General features: G+C 37.6%; 1 protein-coding gene across 6 annotated transcripts in view; it reads left to right on the top strand.

The window, feature by feature from the left end:
• Positions 1-16,409, top strand: part of L3MBTL3 (L3MBTL histone methyl-lysine binding protein 3) — a 79,093-nt gene that overhangs the window by 22,731 nt on the left and 39,953 nt on the right. For all 6 annotated transcript variants that reach the window (XM_083855997.1, XM_083855995.1, XM_083855994.1 and 3 more), the window contains exons 3-11: positions 73-184; positions 2,353-2,512; positions 3,504-3,642; positions 4,978-5,062; positions 7,226-7,317; positions 9,811-9,915; positions 11,255-11,390; positions 14,881-14,972; positions 15,508-15,659. In XM_083855997.1, the coding sequence (XP_083712123.1) occupies positions 73-184; positions 2,353-2,512; positions 3,504-3,642; positions 4,978-5,062; positions 7,226-7,317; positions 9,811-9,915; positions 11,255-11,390; positions 14,881-14,972; positions 15,508-15,659 (1,073 nt within the window). The remainder of the gene's footprint in view (positions 1-72; positions 185-2,352; positions 2,513-3,503; positions 3,643-4,977; positions 5,063-7,225; positions 7,318-9,810; positions 9,916-11,254; positions 11,391-14,880; positions 14,973-15,507; positions 15,660-16,409) is intronic.

Here is a 16,409-nt window from a genome sequence, read left to right as displayed (position 1 = left end):
TGAATAGAAGATTCTTCAGGAGACTTCTAGTAAATTTTTACTATGCTGTATGCCATTTGTTTTGTTTTACAGTTTAGAGTCAATGAATTTGGGGCCCTGGAAGTAATTACAGATGAAACTGAGATGGAAAGTGTTAAAAAGGCAACTGCTACCACAACCTGGATGGTACCAACTGCTCAAGAAGGTCAGTTAGAAGCAGTAAACATTTTCTGTGGTAGACTGTGGTTTCTTTAATGTATCAGCTTTCCTTAAAGCTTGCCTTCAAAATAAAAAACAGCTTACTTGGTTTAATGGACAGAGTATATCTGATGAAGTAACCTGTTTCTTGGGATGTAGATTAGCATGAAAATAAATCTGTTTCAAGTTCAAAGGAAATAATTCCACTGTTAAACATCTGAAGTTCAATTACAGCCACAGTTTTTTTTCCTTACAGTAATTTTCTCTAAATTTAGAATTGCTATTTTCCCTCCTTAACTTGCAAAATAATAAATTTCTTTTAATTATTGAGAAATTTTAATTTTAAATTATTGAAACTTTTGTTGAGCTGGTTCTCCAGGCTGCCCACAGATTTTGCTAACTGCCTGGAGTTCATCTGTGCACTGCAAACTGCCTTGGTATGGTCAGCACAACTGCCAGCACCAATGTCAGTATTAGATGTGCAGTGTGTACCCCCACAGATGCCTCACTCCTGCTGACTGTGCTTTTTTTTGCAGCATTAAAAGCAGTGTGTAGTAACAGTTAATGTTTATCTTGAATGGTAAAATTCTAAGAGTTATAGTATCTATCTACCAGATAAAGTGTTTCCTGGATTTAAAATACTGAAGTAAGAAACACCTGTTTTGTTCAAGGGAAGTTGGTTTACACGGTCATAAATTACTGCAATCTTTTTACACTGACTCCAGAAATGATGGAGTAGCATGAAAGAGAATATCACAACTGGTTTTGTGATTATTTACAACTGCCTAGTTTTTTTCCTTGTTGGTATTACATTTTATCAACTTTCTTTTAAAATATGCTTTCTGTAAGTCCTTTGAAAAGCTGACTTCACAATTTTTGTTTCATAATCATCCCTATAAGCACAAGGAAGAGAAGTCAGTGAGAGCTTTCCTTTGCTTCTTCCTTGCCATCATAATTGTCGTGTGGGACATTATCACTGAGATGTGGAGAGTGGTTTGGGCCCCCCCAGGTCTGAAGCTTCAGACCACAGTTAATTTATTCTGTAGTAAGGCATGATAGTTAATTCAAGTTTCAAATCTGTGATGACAGTGGCAACATTATGACAGTGCAGTAGCACAAGGGGTTCTGTGCTTAGACTGAGAGGTGAGTTAGGGACAGCAAAGTACACAACTGCATCCCCTCCAGTGTGGCAAACCTAAACAAAAAATTGTGTTGCTACTGAATTGAACTTTGTTTATGGACATATAAGCATATTGAGTAAGCATTCTGCTGCTACCTTACACTGTCCTTGATTATTTTATTGCTCTCTAAAAGTAAAAACACTGCTAAAATTTTCCATTGTGAGAATAAATAGTTGTTTTGAACTACTTATGATGCTGGTGTGTAAATATAACATACATTATATATTCTTCTGGGGGAGATAGCCTGCATGCAAGAGTTCATTTGACTCTGCTTTCAAAGACAGTACAGTGCTTAAACAACATAAATAGTCTGTGACTTGAAATTTGCCTTTTGGGGAGGTACAATGTCAACAACCTGCTCTAGAGGCTGGAGTACTTGACAGTGCTTCATACTTGCTTGTGAGGGAAAGTAACTGCATTTTCTCCCAGATACAGCCCTCCCAGGGTCTGTGCCTGTTGTGGGGAAATTGCAGCCTAGGATCAGTGAGTAACTTTGTATTTGAAGATCACTTTGTTACAAGTTGAGTGATGTTTTACTTCTGGTGGACCTCCGGCAGATTGAGCAATAGCTGCTGCTGGAGACTGCAGACTGTAGTCAGTGATTTGCTTCCAGAAATAATTTCACCTAATGAGGGATAACTCCCCCCCCAACCCTTTTCTCCCAAATTTAGGTCTAGGCATATCAACAAGAGATGAGGTCATGGATGATGACTCTGTGGGCAGTCAGTGCCTGTGACAAATTCAGTCCTCCCACAAGTAGCCACATCAAGCTGTGACAGAGCCATAGGATAGGAGGTTCCTCTCTCCTGTTGCCATGTGAAAACCCCGCTTGTTTGTCAGCAATATGGACCTTGTACAAACACTAACTCCTAGCTCTTCATTCTTACAAGAGTGGTGTGGCTGATGTTTTTCTCTTTGCTTGGCAAGGCCTGCTAAGGATGTTTGGGAATGTATCAATTCTGCTTAAGTGAAGTTAACCTTTGTCATTGTGCAGCCTTTTCAGAAAAGACAGGGATCCCCACAAGGTTGAAGGAAACTGCAAAAGTGGATGGACTTGTTTTCTGTGAAAACTGTTATCGTTATGGTACCATAGAAGAATTTGTTCCTGAAGGGAAATTTTGCAGCCAGAAATGTGCTCAGCAAGTAAAAAACAAGTAGGTGCTATAATAAAGCATAGAAACAAAGAATTTGGCATAAATGCAGCCCATGAGTGAAGTGGTGGGATAAAATGTTCGTGGTGGGGCAGAGGGAGGTATTAAACAGACAAGTTTCAGTGTCACCGTTGGTTTATTATGTTCTTTTACTGTTTTTTTGTGTAAATGCCTTAGCAACATTTGGTTTTGTCTAACACTGACATTGAAGGCAGTCTTTTTCACTCAGTGTGCTGTGTTCTGCTGTCAGATGCAAGCAGTAAAACAGTCTATGGGAAGCATGAATCAGTGTCAGACTCCCACCCTGTTTCAGTCATTGGAATTAAGATAATCAGTAATGAGATGGTTGGGGTGGTAAGTTAATTATAATTAAGTGCAAGAGCTGTTTTATAGCTGACAGTGAGGGAAAACATGAGCATACTGCAGTTTCTCAGTTCCTTTTTTTCAGCTAGTGCATTTCATCTCTTGAAAGCATGTTTGTGTTAGTGTGTCCATTCTGTATTGCATATTGCTAGATTATGGCAGCCTTAAACATTTATGATTTTGTACATTTTCCTTCATTTTTAGCTAATTGCTTCAAAGTTTTCTGTTCTGATTTCTTGTTTAGCAATTTGTACAGTCACATACCAGCTTTCTCCAATTGGATTTGTCAGACTTAACAATTACCTTTGCCTTCCTCTCTCTAAACTGCCCTGCAGTCCTAAACATTTCACAGTTTGCTTCTTTGGGAGACTTGATAGTACATGAGAAAAGACACACTGTTTAAAACATGTAAAACTTGTTCAGCATAAGTTGACAGCTTTCCTTTTACAGTTGCTATTGTGTGTCTCTCAGATTAATTCTTTTGACAGACTTTATTTTTCAGTAGTATTTCTAAGAATATATTCGGTATAATACTATGCGACCCACACATTTACTTGCTTTTTTGCTTGTTTTATGAATATGATAAGTGAAATCATATTGGCTTTGTGTCACTGTGTTACTCCCGTGATAGAGAACCAAAGGAGGAAAACCCCAGCATGGAATGCAATGGGGAAGATGATTCTAAAGGCATTCGGAAAAGAAAAGCAAAAGTACCTCTCAAAGAAGAGTCCCGGGATAATGGGGAGAAGAAGGAGAATCCTGATGAAATTGTTAGTATGCATCATAAACCCATTCCTACAAGTATTTGGGTGGGAGTTTTGCCTTGTATTGCACTGTCAGTAGCTCCATCCATCCACAAAGAGACTTCATCACTCTGTCAGAGCCAGTTGGCTCGTTTGCCAATTTAATTATGCCTCAGCAGTAAACTGTAATTATTGACAATGAATTGATAAAAGTTGTTTTTTGTCTCTTTTCCCTGTTTTTTAAGAACAGAACAAAAAGAATTTAAAGGAAAAATGATGCTAATGTAGACTTGCCATGTCTTCAGCATGGAAAACCAGGAATACATATTTCCCAACAACCCTGTTACTTTGTATTTCTGCACATGAATAAATAACTATAGACCAATAATTTATTTACAGAGAAAGCTACACTACAGTCAAGAAGCAAATACTTTGGATTTTCTTAGTATAATTTGTCTTTGAAAATCATAGCCAAAAATTTGTTTTGCTTTTGTGTTGCAGTGTAATTTGCTTTGGGACGCCTTTTTTTTTTTTTTTCTTTTGGATTTAGTCTTCATTTTAGAAAAAGCTTACCACAGTACCTTCCCATAATGTTTGCTTTCTAGTAGCATGTGTTTTTTTCCGAATAGCTGTGACACTGCTGGGGGTAGCACAGTTTTCAGGGAGAAGGGTAGAGTTCTGCAACCACCAAATTGTCAAAAGGTTGAAGACATAAGAGTTGTCAGGAGAGAATTTGCAGCTCTCTGTATAGCAGTATCTTAGGCAAAAGTTAGGGGACACCTTCTTTGTCTCCATGCATCTGCCCTCTCAGATGAGTACTTACTCTGCTCATTTGCTCAGGTGCTTGTAAAACTGTAAATACAAAAGCAGTGAAAAAAATCAAAAGGATCAGCGCTATTTTGTATTTAATAAAGCAATTGTACATTTGAAAAATAAAAAAACAACAGAGTAAAGCTGTGAGGGGTTTCCCTTAAATTATTTTGGAAGGAAGAGGTTTTTCTTTAAATTATTTTGGAAGCATGAACATACCAAAGATACTGTTATTTATCAGCGAGGTCTGCTCAAGGCATCATGATCTGTCCCCGGGTCAGGCAAGGCTGGCTGGCTGAATGCCAAGTGGGGGGAGTCCTTCTGCCTGCCATTTTTACTGTGTTTGCTGGGGTTTGTCACTGATGGCTCACTTTGCTTCTATTAGACATCTGCACGTTTGTTTGAGATAGGAGAGAGCCATTGGGTCAATAGCCATTTAAATGAAGTCACAGTTTGAACTTCAGTATCTCAACTTTTATCATACTAGACTTCAAACATAATGAGGTCACTTTGCTCTTCTTTTTTTTTTATTATTTTCTCTTTCTAATTTAGGAGGACAAACCTGAAGGAAGGATCTTGAGAGTCTCGCAGAGAGCCAGGAGAAAAAGAAAAGGGGAGATAACAGTTTTGAAACAAAGTAAGTTAGTTTATGAAACAAAAATCTCAACCATCAATTCTTCAGGTAATATCCATATCTTATTGTGCCTTGCCAGCATTGCTTCACAGAATTTGTATTCCCTATTGAATTTTTTTCAGCACTGTAAAAAGACAGTGGAAGTGTTATTTACAGCAATTAAATTTTAAGGGAGCATAGGGGAGGATATTGTGAATGTAAATGCAACTAATGTGCATTTTAGGTTTTTTCCTTTTCATCTCTCTAAATAGTGCCAGTATTAGAGGGAATCAACTCCATTGAGTTCCCAGATGTTGAAAGACATGTATCAAGCAGAAGTGAAAGTTTACTTTTGCTTCCTTGGGGATCAATTTTGCATCTTCATTATGTGCTGGAAATAGACACGTTTATGGAACTGTTTAGGAATAATTGCTATAATCAATCCAAAGGGACATATACTGCATCAAGCAACATCATAAAACATATTTTAAATGAGTGCTGTTCTTTCAAGCTATTTGTATGATAGATAGTTTTAGGAAGAATTGGAGAATCAGCTGCTATTACACCTCAGTGGTACACCAACCACAGACCTACATCTTGCTCTCCAGAGTGCTTCTTAGGCTAGATGGGGAGACATTAACAGAGGTTGCCAGGCCACTAATCAACACAGAACTCCAATTAGCTCTGATGTACACCAGGTAGATGAACTACTGGTTGAAGATGCAACAATAAAAGTTATGAAAGATCTCCTTTCCAAGACAGAATTACTCCGGAAATTTTCTATACAGTTGCTTCAAAAGCTGAAAAGATAAGAAGCTGTGAGACACAAGCACAAAGCTGGTGCTCTGTGCAAATCACTGCTGCCCACTGACAGAATGATTTACAAATTTCTTCAGTTGGGGTTTTTTATTTTTATTTGGGAAAACATCAGTATAAAAGTATAAACTGGTATAAAAGACCAATTTATATTCAGAATCAAGCACAATTAATTTCTTTAATGGAATAGATAAAAACTGTGTAAATCCCATATAAAATGAATGTTGTCTAATACTGTTGAGTGATCACTATCACTCTGAAATTTACTGTCTTTTGGTTACATTATCAGCTTTCTTCAGGAGAGTTTGGCATCACTATTGTTATGGTTCATGTTTTAATCATAAAAATGCTAAACCAGACTGTTACTTAAAGGATTTATTTTTCCTGTGAGTAGCCCACAGTCTGGATCAAGCCAGAATCACAGTGTGGACTGTGATGAATCCTTCTGACAGTGTGAGCTTATGGTCTGAAATGCTAAGCTGCTTGTGCAGAGGAGGCATTTTAGATGGAGATGAGTAGAGCAGAGTAGAGGTATATGGAAGTAGATATGTGGCCAGCCTCCAGGCCATCTGTTCTTGAAGTTCCTGGCTATTGCTAGTGCAGGTAGTGCCTTATTTTAAAGGCCTGAAAACTGTGTGACTGTAGCCATTATAAAGATAGACTATAAGCAATATTGCAGTTACTATGCAAGCGTTCATACGGTGTGAACAAACCTGAAACTGCAGGTTTCTGTCATATGCTAATGACATCCTGAAGGAAAAAAGCACTGGTGACAGTTCTGAAGGCTTGCAGAAAATACTGTTAAATCACTGCCTTTCTACCCAAAACCATCAAACTACAAAGTGATGGAGTAGGTGAGAAACATTCTGAATACTGTTAAAGAATAGGGTATTTCAGCCATGATTAAAAAAAAAACTTACTATAAGCAGTATCCAGTTGAAAATGCTTTCCACTAAAAGAAGGACATGAGGGAAAAAGAAACCCCTTAAAACACTGAGCTATTCTGTGATTTGAACTCATCTTTTTACACATATGCAAATTGTATATCTTAGTGCTTCTTAGGAGCAATAAGAAAAAAACACATTGGAGCAAGACTTTGTAAGTTGTTCTTGTCACTTGAAGGAGCTTTTTTCTGTTACTAACCAAGATTTGAACTGGAAATGTTTTTGGACAAACCAGGAACCTTCATGTTTCTGGTGCCTTTCAGCCCACAGAACTTTTTCTGAAATAAGTTCTTTCTGAAATAAGAGCACCATGAATGCATTTCATAAAATGTGAATTTAAGAATATTACAAACTTGTGTTGTGGATTTTTTTTTCTTGAAATGTTAACAGTTACAGAATTATTTCACTGTTTTATGCTTCTTTATAGCTGTACCCTCTAAAGGAAGGCAAGCATGGTGTTGGGCATCCTATCTGGAGGAAGAAAGGGCCACTGCAGTACCTACTAAGCTTTTTAAAGAGGTATAACCTTCAGAAATTTAAATCAGTCAACCACCTAAGATCATGAAGTTCCTAGGAAATCAATAAAAAAATAATTTGAAGATTTTATGCTTTTCTTGGGAAAACCTGCATGATGAACGTAATGCGCTGTGTGTCAGCAATTATGAAAGCAATTATCTCTGGTTTTTTTCTGAGAATTCTGTTGTTGTACATGAATGGTATCAAATCAGACTGCAGAAAGCAGATGTTCTTCCAAAATCTGCAGTTTTAGCCATTCTTTCTAGTCTCTGAAGCTAAAAAATATGATACGTACCCACACTTTTTCATGCCATATAATTTTCTTTAAATATATTTAGAAAGGTAGTACAAAGGTCATCTTTTGTCTTGTTGCTTTGATTATATTACCTGTCTTCAGCTTCTGCTGGCATTATATTTTGTTACTACATCAGATACTACTTTGTTTTGTGCTCCTTTTGCCTGTCATCTGATTGGATCATCATGTCCTGCTTGTCCTTTGCCTGCTATGGTAGTTCTTGTCATTTCAGTGCTTTCATTAGTGCCACCTCTCTTGCCTGGAAGAGAGGTCTGTATCCAAATCCTCAAGATTTCCCTGCTGTTATCTTCCCTTGCAAAACTGGTGGAACATGTGAACGTTTCTCAGCTGCTGTACCCCTGCTATGTGTTACTTTTTCTTCGATAATTCTGTTCTTACTTGTAGTCTGTTTCTTGCATCCATTTCTTTCTGTATGCTTCATACTTCAGCTATTAAATCTTCTCTAAAGCATGAATTAGCTTTTCAGCTTACACATGCATGTGATGCTGATCTTTAATTGGTGATTTAGTCGCTATTGAGGTAGAAAGTGGAGAACGGGGATTTAGGTGTGCAGAATCCATAGATTTGTAGGTCCAAGAATAACAGTCCCCTGACTATGTTCAGTTGTGTCCCCTTGGGCTATATACTGATTCAAAAATTAGCAAGAAAACAATCAGGATAGAGAGCGTCCTAGTGGGAAGGTAGATTCACAAAGCATTGCTCTGCCTTTCTGAAGGTCCATGAAATGCTATAGCAGTACAAAGGCTTTCCAGGGCACAGCACATGGTGCTAAAGTCTGGAGTTATGCAAAGTTTCCTCCACATTGTGCCTTTCTCATCAAGTGCATCATAATTTAGTATTTTCTTTCAAAGTCTTTAGCCCCTGGGTAAAGTTTGATTTGGTGCACAATGTTTAAAGCCTGTAGCAGAAAGAGAATTCTTATTAACCCCCAATTAAGAATTGGCCAGGTAATATTTCTCTATTTTACAGATGAACACGCAAGCCACATAAATAGATTTAAAAAAAGCCCAAACCAAACATCACCACCGATTATGAATCCTTGATTTCTGTTCACATTTTGAGATTTACCATTTCAGAAGCAGTACTTTTCACTGGGTTGTTTCATACTCTTAGTTAGGAATGGTCAGGATGATGGAGGGTCCTTTCCTGGTACTTAGACCTTAGAGTGGTTTCAAACCTGTGTCTCACAAGGTTTCCTTTCCTTCCAAGTAGGTGATACCTCTCTGAGTATCTCCCTTGGTACCTTTCTCTTCCCTTTGGCTGCAGAGGTATTGCACTTGACTCAGGAGCATTTGTCTCTTAGACAGAAACAGAAGGAAAAGGGAACATTTAAGATTCTTTTCCTGTGTTTTTTTCTGTAACCATTTGGGACATAAAAACTGTCTGGCTGCGAATTTGTTAACCTGTGGAAAACTGTCTTCAGTTTTGGTTACTTATTTTTCTGGTCTTTCCTCCAATTTAACTTTAATATCTGCTACCTTCCTTCCTCTTTAACGGAGGCATGATGATGCCTGCTGGTTGAAAAGATGGTTGGTCCATCCTGCTTAGCCTCGTTTTCACTTTCTGTATTTTGAAAGATATTCTTCTGGGTTCATTGTAATGCGATGTAAGGATAGTCATGTTCCTGTGATGTAGAAATTCTCCTGGAAGACTACATAGTCTGGATTCAGAATATAAAGGACAGCAAATAGGCCATCTCTACATACAAACAATGTTCAACATTTTTGCCTTCCAGTTCATCTTTCATGGCCTGAGATGTAGAACTGAAAAGGCAAAACAGAGTCATTGCTGTGATTATTATAGGAATTATGTCCACTAGAAGGTGTCAGTGTCATTGTACAGGCTGAAAACTAAATAAATTGCTAAGATGTTTTATTGACAATTAATGAAAAAAGTTCAAGATAAATTATGTAATCTTCTTTCCCTTGACTCTTTTGCTAATTTTTCCTAATTTTCTTACATACTCTCAAGTTTCAAGTCATTCTTATATCAATGTGTTTTTCAAACAATCATCAATTTCTCTTTTCCTCTCTACATTTTTGAAAATGTGAAACTTAAAATGATTTATTAGTTCCTTCAGAAACATGAATAATAAATAATCATTGTTCTATTCCTTATAAAGATGTTGTCTTTCTCTGGTATACTTTCAGAAGTGTTGAAACTGTTCTTTCCCATTGCAGTATCAGTCTTTTCCATACAACAAGAATGGATTCAAGGCAGGGATGAAGCTGGAGGGTGTGGATCCTGAGCACCAGTCCATCTACTGTGTTCTCACAGTGGCTGAGGTAAGCAGGCAGCCACAGTGTGGGGTTATAGCAGAGACTATGAATGAAACAGCAGCAGCTGAAAACCCTCACTCTTACCTAACAGGCAGACAGAAATTATATGTAGGAAGATGGTTTTTAAATTAATAATGCTGTATTATTTTTGCCTGATAGACATGTAAAGAGTATATCCAGTGTCAATGCAGCAATACATATATTTAACATACACAGCTACAGATAACGGTATTAGACTAGCTGGATGATGTGTGGTTTTATCTGTAATTCCATAGTTTATATTTAAAATAAAAAACAAATAGAAAAGAAACATGATAACTGATACAAAGCAGTTTTATAGAAGTTTGATAGTATTTGCAGTTGCTCCATTTACTGATACAAATACCTGAAAGTTTCTTGTGTCGCTGCTGTGCTACAATGTTTTCAGGCTGATGGTCACAGAAATTGCCTCTATTGGCAACCTGTGCAAGTTAACATAAAATATAAACACAGATTTTCTTTTTGTTGTGGTTCATGAGATAGTTTTTCTGATGAACAGCTGCTTTGCTTTCAATAGAGAACCTGCTTCTCAGACATATTTTGTATTTTTTTTAAATATAACTTACTTTAACTTTTGCGTAGTTTTAATAACATTTTGGATTTCATTTGTGAATTAAAATGAGGAAATTGGAAGTTATGTCAGAGTACAAATTAAATATAAAATAGAGTTGATGTTGAAATTTTCACTGATGGCTACAGTAAATTTATGGTATTTGGCACTCAACGAGATGTGGAAACTTTCTGTACAGAGAGAGTATTGTGTCCTGTTTTTCTCTTCCTCGCAGTGGCTGACTTATTACTTCATGGAATAATGAAGTTCTGGAGAATACCTCCACTGACTTCTCATCTTTACTTAAACAGTTTTCAATATCTCTCCGGAGAGCCTTTTGAACATTCTTATTGTTCACTGCTCCCTTGCATATCAGTTAATCAGGATAGCTTGAGAACCTCATTATCTGCACTTTGTCCTCAGTTTTTTCAGATGTATTCATGCTCTTCTGTAGGGCTTACATTTTACTCTGATGCTGGGTTGAACCATTTTCAGGGTTTTGAACACTGCTGGCAGTAGCCAGCTTTTAGTTAAATTCTTTTGACCAGAAGAGGAGGCACTCAGACTGTGAATAGCTTTGCCTTTTAATTCTCTCCTTTTTATCAAATGAATTTATTCATCCAATACTGGATTGGGCAGAAGTAAAAAGCTGCCTGAAAACATACAGTTATTATACATAATATTGAATGGAAGTGGTTATGTGTAGGGCAAAGATCTTAAAACATAGTGTTGTATGTTGTCAATTCTTGCTTTTAGGTTTGTGGCTACAGAATAAGACTACATTTTGATGGATACCCAGATTGTTATGATTTCTGGGTGAATGCTGATTCTTCAGACATTCATCCTGTTGGATGGTGTGAAAAAACAGGTCACAAGCTTCATCCACCTAAAGGTATTGTTTAGTTTAAATCTGTGTGTCTTACACAGTTCGGAAATTGAGAGTACCTGTGTAATGCTGTAATATTTTTTCTTGGCAGAAATGTTTTACTTCATTTAGTCAGGAGTATTTGAAAATGGCAAATTAAACACTATGCCTTGCCTAAAATTATAACTTTGAAAGCATGCCCCTTATATTCAGTGGAAATTCAGAGAAACCAAGAAAACAAAATGGGTCATAAGAGTAATTCATAAAGCATTAGGAAAAAAAAAAACACAAAAAACTGAGCAGCAAACCTAGACCCCAGCTTATTGCAAGAAAAATGGCAGCATACTGGTGACATATATGCTTAAACTGAGGTCTCACAGGCAGGTGAGGATCCTTTAGTGGGGAAGGTCTTAGGGCATTTTTGTTACTGCCTAGTGATCACTATGGATAATGGCCACAACATAGTGTACATATGTTGATATAGACTAGTAAAGACTGTGCTCTTTCCACAAAGATTAAGTCTGAAATAGAGACAAAAAGAGGAATGAACAGATCAATAGGGAGAAAAAAAGGTAAGATTGCAAGCCTGAAAGTGTAATTTGTACGTGGATTAGGTAAATGGTATACAGATATTGAAACGTGTGTAATTTACTTGCATAATTAATTTCATTTCACATTGTGTAACTTCTTTTGGCAATTGGAGGGCATCTGCACTGAACTTTACTATGAAAAATAGATAAATGTGGTCCTTTTGGAATATGGAGGGAGTATGTGAGGATGACAGGAGCAAGTCCTGAAGTCTGGAAAGTGAGAAATAAATGGATGTGCCATTTTGGCATACAGAGTGAGGGTAGTATAATGTGATTCAAAAGGGCTAGAAAATGAGGAGTGCACAGATTCAAGAGGATGTGCTTGCAGAGAATTATAAAACTGTGGATGTACGGGCTCAGCTGTGGAAGGTGAGGGTAAAGCCACGGGAAAGGAAGGGGCAGGGGGCCTGGCAGTGTGTGAGAGGATGGCATTTCTTTGGGTGAGCCTTGAGAAGTGTGAGCTGCTCTTCTGAGTGCTCTGCAAGCTCCACTCAGGTTTCAGGGCAGGAATGCTCTATGTTGCCACTCACCTTGGGACACAGTTCTGCTTAACTGGCTGTGTAGAAATAGCAATTTCTTGAACAGAAATAAGAATTTCTTAGAAGGTTGGCCTTCACTGATGTAATAACTTGTATGTAGCAAATGGGTAGTTCCCAGTTACAGCATTCCTGGTGTTATTACAGTGTGCTTGGTAAGTTTGGTATCTATGACGAGGATTTGTCGCCTTTTACATCTTACATGCCTGGTTTAGAAAGCTTTTGTTAACCATGAATGATTCCTTCTGAAAGAATGTTGGGTTCTTCTTTTCCAAGGAGAAGGATATTATGCCAGTTGTAGGTTGTTGGATTTCTATTTTAATTGGGTTTGACAGATTGGTTATATTTTGCTGTGGTGTGATATTTTAATGATGATTTCTATAGTGCCCATTGCAAATTTTACAATTGCTAAAGCCAATGAGAGTTATGACATAGGACACAATATTTAAATAAAATAATATATTTTTGAGATATTCAATATATTGAGTTCTTCAACCCAGAGAAGAACTCAAAGGTTTGCTTTAGTACCCTTTAATTTTCCAGGTAAAAAATGCAAATTTATCACCTTCATGGTATAAACTCTAAGCAATTTGGAACCTAGTGGTCTGACTTGAGGAGGGGGGTAGGGGGTGGGGAATGAAGGACATGAGATAGAAAGAAAGAATATTATTCTAGATGTTTCCTGAAAAATATTTCTATCCATATATATTAAAATGGAAAGGGTGGGTAACTCTTAGTGCTGCTGGGCAGGACAGGTCTTGTGGTGGGATGTCTCCCGCCCCCACAGCAGCAGAGGCAACAGGCAGCTGCTACTGGACTTCCAGCAGGCATAGGAGAGGCATAGAAGAGGCAAAATCAAGCTGGGCTTTACAGAAATGAAAAAAGATGGCTTTCAGGACACTATTCATTTTGTGTAGAGGAGGCCCTGTGTTTTATCTCACACAGGGAAAATCTGCAGCAAGAGAATGGATGTATATGCATCTAAAAATTGCATTGACTGATCTATATCTGCAGTGAAAAAATCAAATTGTTCTTTGGTCTTGTTATGAGAGATGAGTTAGGAGCTTAAGATCTCCCTTTCTCAGTTGACAGAAAGATCCACACTGCCCAGGAACTGTTTCACAGTCTACTGAAACCAATTTTTTCCCTGTGGGCTTTGTCCTAGTCCTAGTAACTGATCCCATCACTCATGCAGTAGGTGGGAGATTTTATTGTCTTCTGTGAGCTTTGACTTAAGTTTGAGTACTCTCTAGAATTACAAAGCAAAAATGAAAAGCCAAAATACTGTATTGCTTTAAACATAGTTTCAAATGATCTACAGCTGTAGTGTATGAAGAGAAGAGGCAATCAGAGTATAAGGAAAGTATTTTTGTTTGGACTTGTAGGTTAATTTATGTTGACTGCTATTTAAAATGAAAAGTGAGAAAGCTGTCTGCAGAGAAAGTGAAGGTAAAGGGTTTTAAACTTGCAGTCCCTGAGATAATATGAGAATCTCAAGTTAAACAAAGCAATTGTGTCTGGCATATTTGAGTAATACTTCAAGTAGTTAAGAGATGACACATTTCAGTAAAGGCAGTCACTCACTGAAATTTGTTGTGATTTTGGTCTTGCTTTGCTGGGTTTTAACACATTGACTAAAAGAGATCTTTCTACAATGGTTACAGAAGAATGGAGGAGGAAATCTATTTGCTTCCAACTCCTAGCCTTGTGTTTTAGATTAGAACTACAAATGTTTTCTTGTAGATTATTTTATGCAGTTCAATATATTATGAATTATTTGTATTTTTTCCCCCTAAGAAACTAAACATTAACAGAAATACAGATTTCTTTTCAAGTGTTGTATGCACATAATAAAAAATGTATAAAGTCCATGCAGGGGACAGTTTACACTGTGAATTGAGAAGGACTCCTGAGGCATTGACTGTGTAAGCAGCTGTTTTGATATAACCTAGAGGGATTGTTTTAGAGCTAGTAGTGATGATGCTGTATTAGTGATGGCCTGATGATGTGATAAGGTGAAGTCTGGAGGAGGAGGGATTTTTATTTTTTTTCTTGGACTGACTGGCATAGTGGGAAGAGCTTTGGGATCTTCAGGTCTGATTCTGAAGTAGAAGCAACAGACTGAAAAGCAGCTGGAGAATGCTTGTTGGCAGTGTGTGTGTGTCAGTGAGACCAACAAAGGGAAGTTAGGTGGTACCTGTGAGGCAGGTAGGTGGTGGTAAAGTGAGGTTTTATTGGGGAAAGGCAAAGAGGTGACTTGTAGCCTGTGCTGCCTGGAGATGTTCATTCAAAGGGAAGAAGATAGAAGTATAAAATTGGTCTCTTACTGATACGTGCACCTTGTGTCTCATACCTATAATTTCTTGCTGTTCTTTTACAACCCTCATTTAGGATATAAGGAAGAAGAATTCAGCTGGCCCTCCTACTTAAAGGCATGCAAGGCTCAAGCTGCTCCTAAATCACTGTTTGAAAACCAGAATGCAGTAAGTACTCACTTGTTACTCATGGTGTAGTTGTGATTATGTTCATGTGTGTGGTAGAGACTTAGAGGACATTTCAGTGATGGCAGACTTGAGTCTTGAATTTTAAAACAAAAGTGTTTACAGAAAAATTACTAGCATTCTAACATTCTCCACTGCAGTTCCAATTCATTACTTTTTACTTTCTACTTAACTGTTTAAACTTCCAATGCATTCTTAAATTAAAGATTTATTATTTGTACGGTGTCTTTCACCATACATAATCTTGTGGAACAAGGATGGTCTTTCAGGGAGAGTATCTAAGACAGCTAAAAGTAACACATTGAATGTTAGCAGCCTATTTAGGACTTCTTTTCTTTCATAAACTACAAGTCTCTGTGTTTGAGCATCTCTCATGTCAGCTAATTAGGCTGCTGCCATGATGTGGGGACAGTTAATTGGGAAACTTGGAAATGACATGAATGTATTGATTGTGGATGACGGGGAGATTTCTGGATTTATAGTATTTATCTTCAGTTAAATGTCTTCCTCTATTTAGACAGTGATTCCATCGGGATTTCGAGTGGGGATGAAGCTGGAAGCTGTAGACAAGAAGAACCCGACTTTCATTTGTGTTGCCACGGTAACAGACATGGTGGACAATCGTTTTCTGGTTCATTTTGACAACTGGGATGAGAGTTATGACTACTGGTATGATGTTTTTGTTTTGTATCCTAGTGAGATGTATCAGAAATGTGTTAGCTTTAAGCATTGTTTTCAGTGATACTTTCCAGACTGGTGATACAGTTACCATACCGACTTGTGCTAGATTTTTAAGTATGGCCACCAAAGTAGGTCTCAGAGGCAGACTGGAGGAATTAATTTTCCCATGTTAAGTTGCATGTAAAAAATGCTGAGGTTGTGCTAAATAAGTGTTCGTGTGTGCTGCTGCATCTGGAGTTGTGGATTGATTTCAATTACATATTAGCTCGGAGGCTGATCTCTTCAGTAGAGAATATATACACTATGATAATGAGACTAAGTGTACTTGGAATTAGTTTTACTTATAATTGTAAATTGAAGGAAAGTCTACACGCATTCATAAGGTTCTTGATCCACTTATGTTGAAACAAACTGTAGTCGTGTTCTATAAAAAATTAGGATAGTGGCAAAACCTGGTTTTAGTCCTCTGTGCTCTACGTTCCAGTGGAAACTGAGATCCTGCTATCCTGACCTGTGTTAGAGGTGACCTGTCTGCATGTTGTATGGTGGAGGGGCTGTGTGCATCTATATAGGAAAGTCAGTGGATGGAGCAGGATGGACTAGGAGCATAAAGATAGTGAAAGAGATTTAGGCTGTTACGGTGCAGGTTTGTATTTGCACTTGGCACTTCATTTGATAGATCATGTGGAGCAATATAGTTTACCTTACAGTCTTTGGAGAGTAAGTTACTACAGAACA

This window comes from Zosterops lateralis, assembly GCF_965231275.1.
Source record: "Zosterops lateralis genome assembly, chromosome: 3".
In the NCBI taxonomy this organism is placed as follows: Eukaryota; Metazoa; Chordata; class Aves; order Passeriformes; family Zosteropidae; genus Zosterops; species Zosterops lateralis.
Note: the sequence above shows the minus strand (reverse complement) of the source record. Positions and strands in the feature narration are given on the sequence as shown.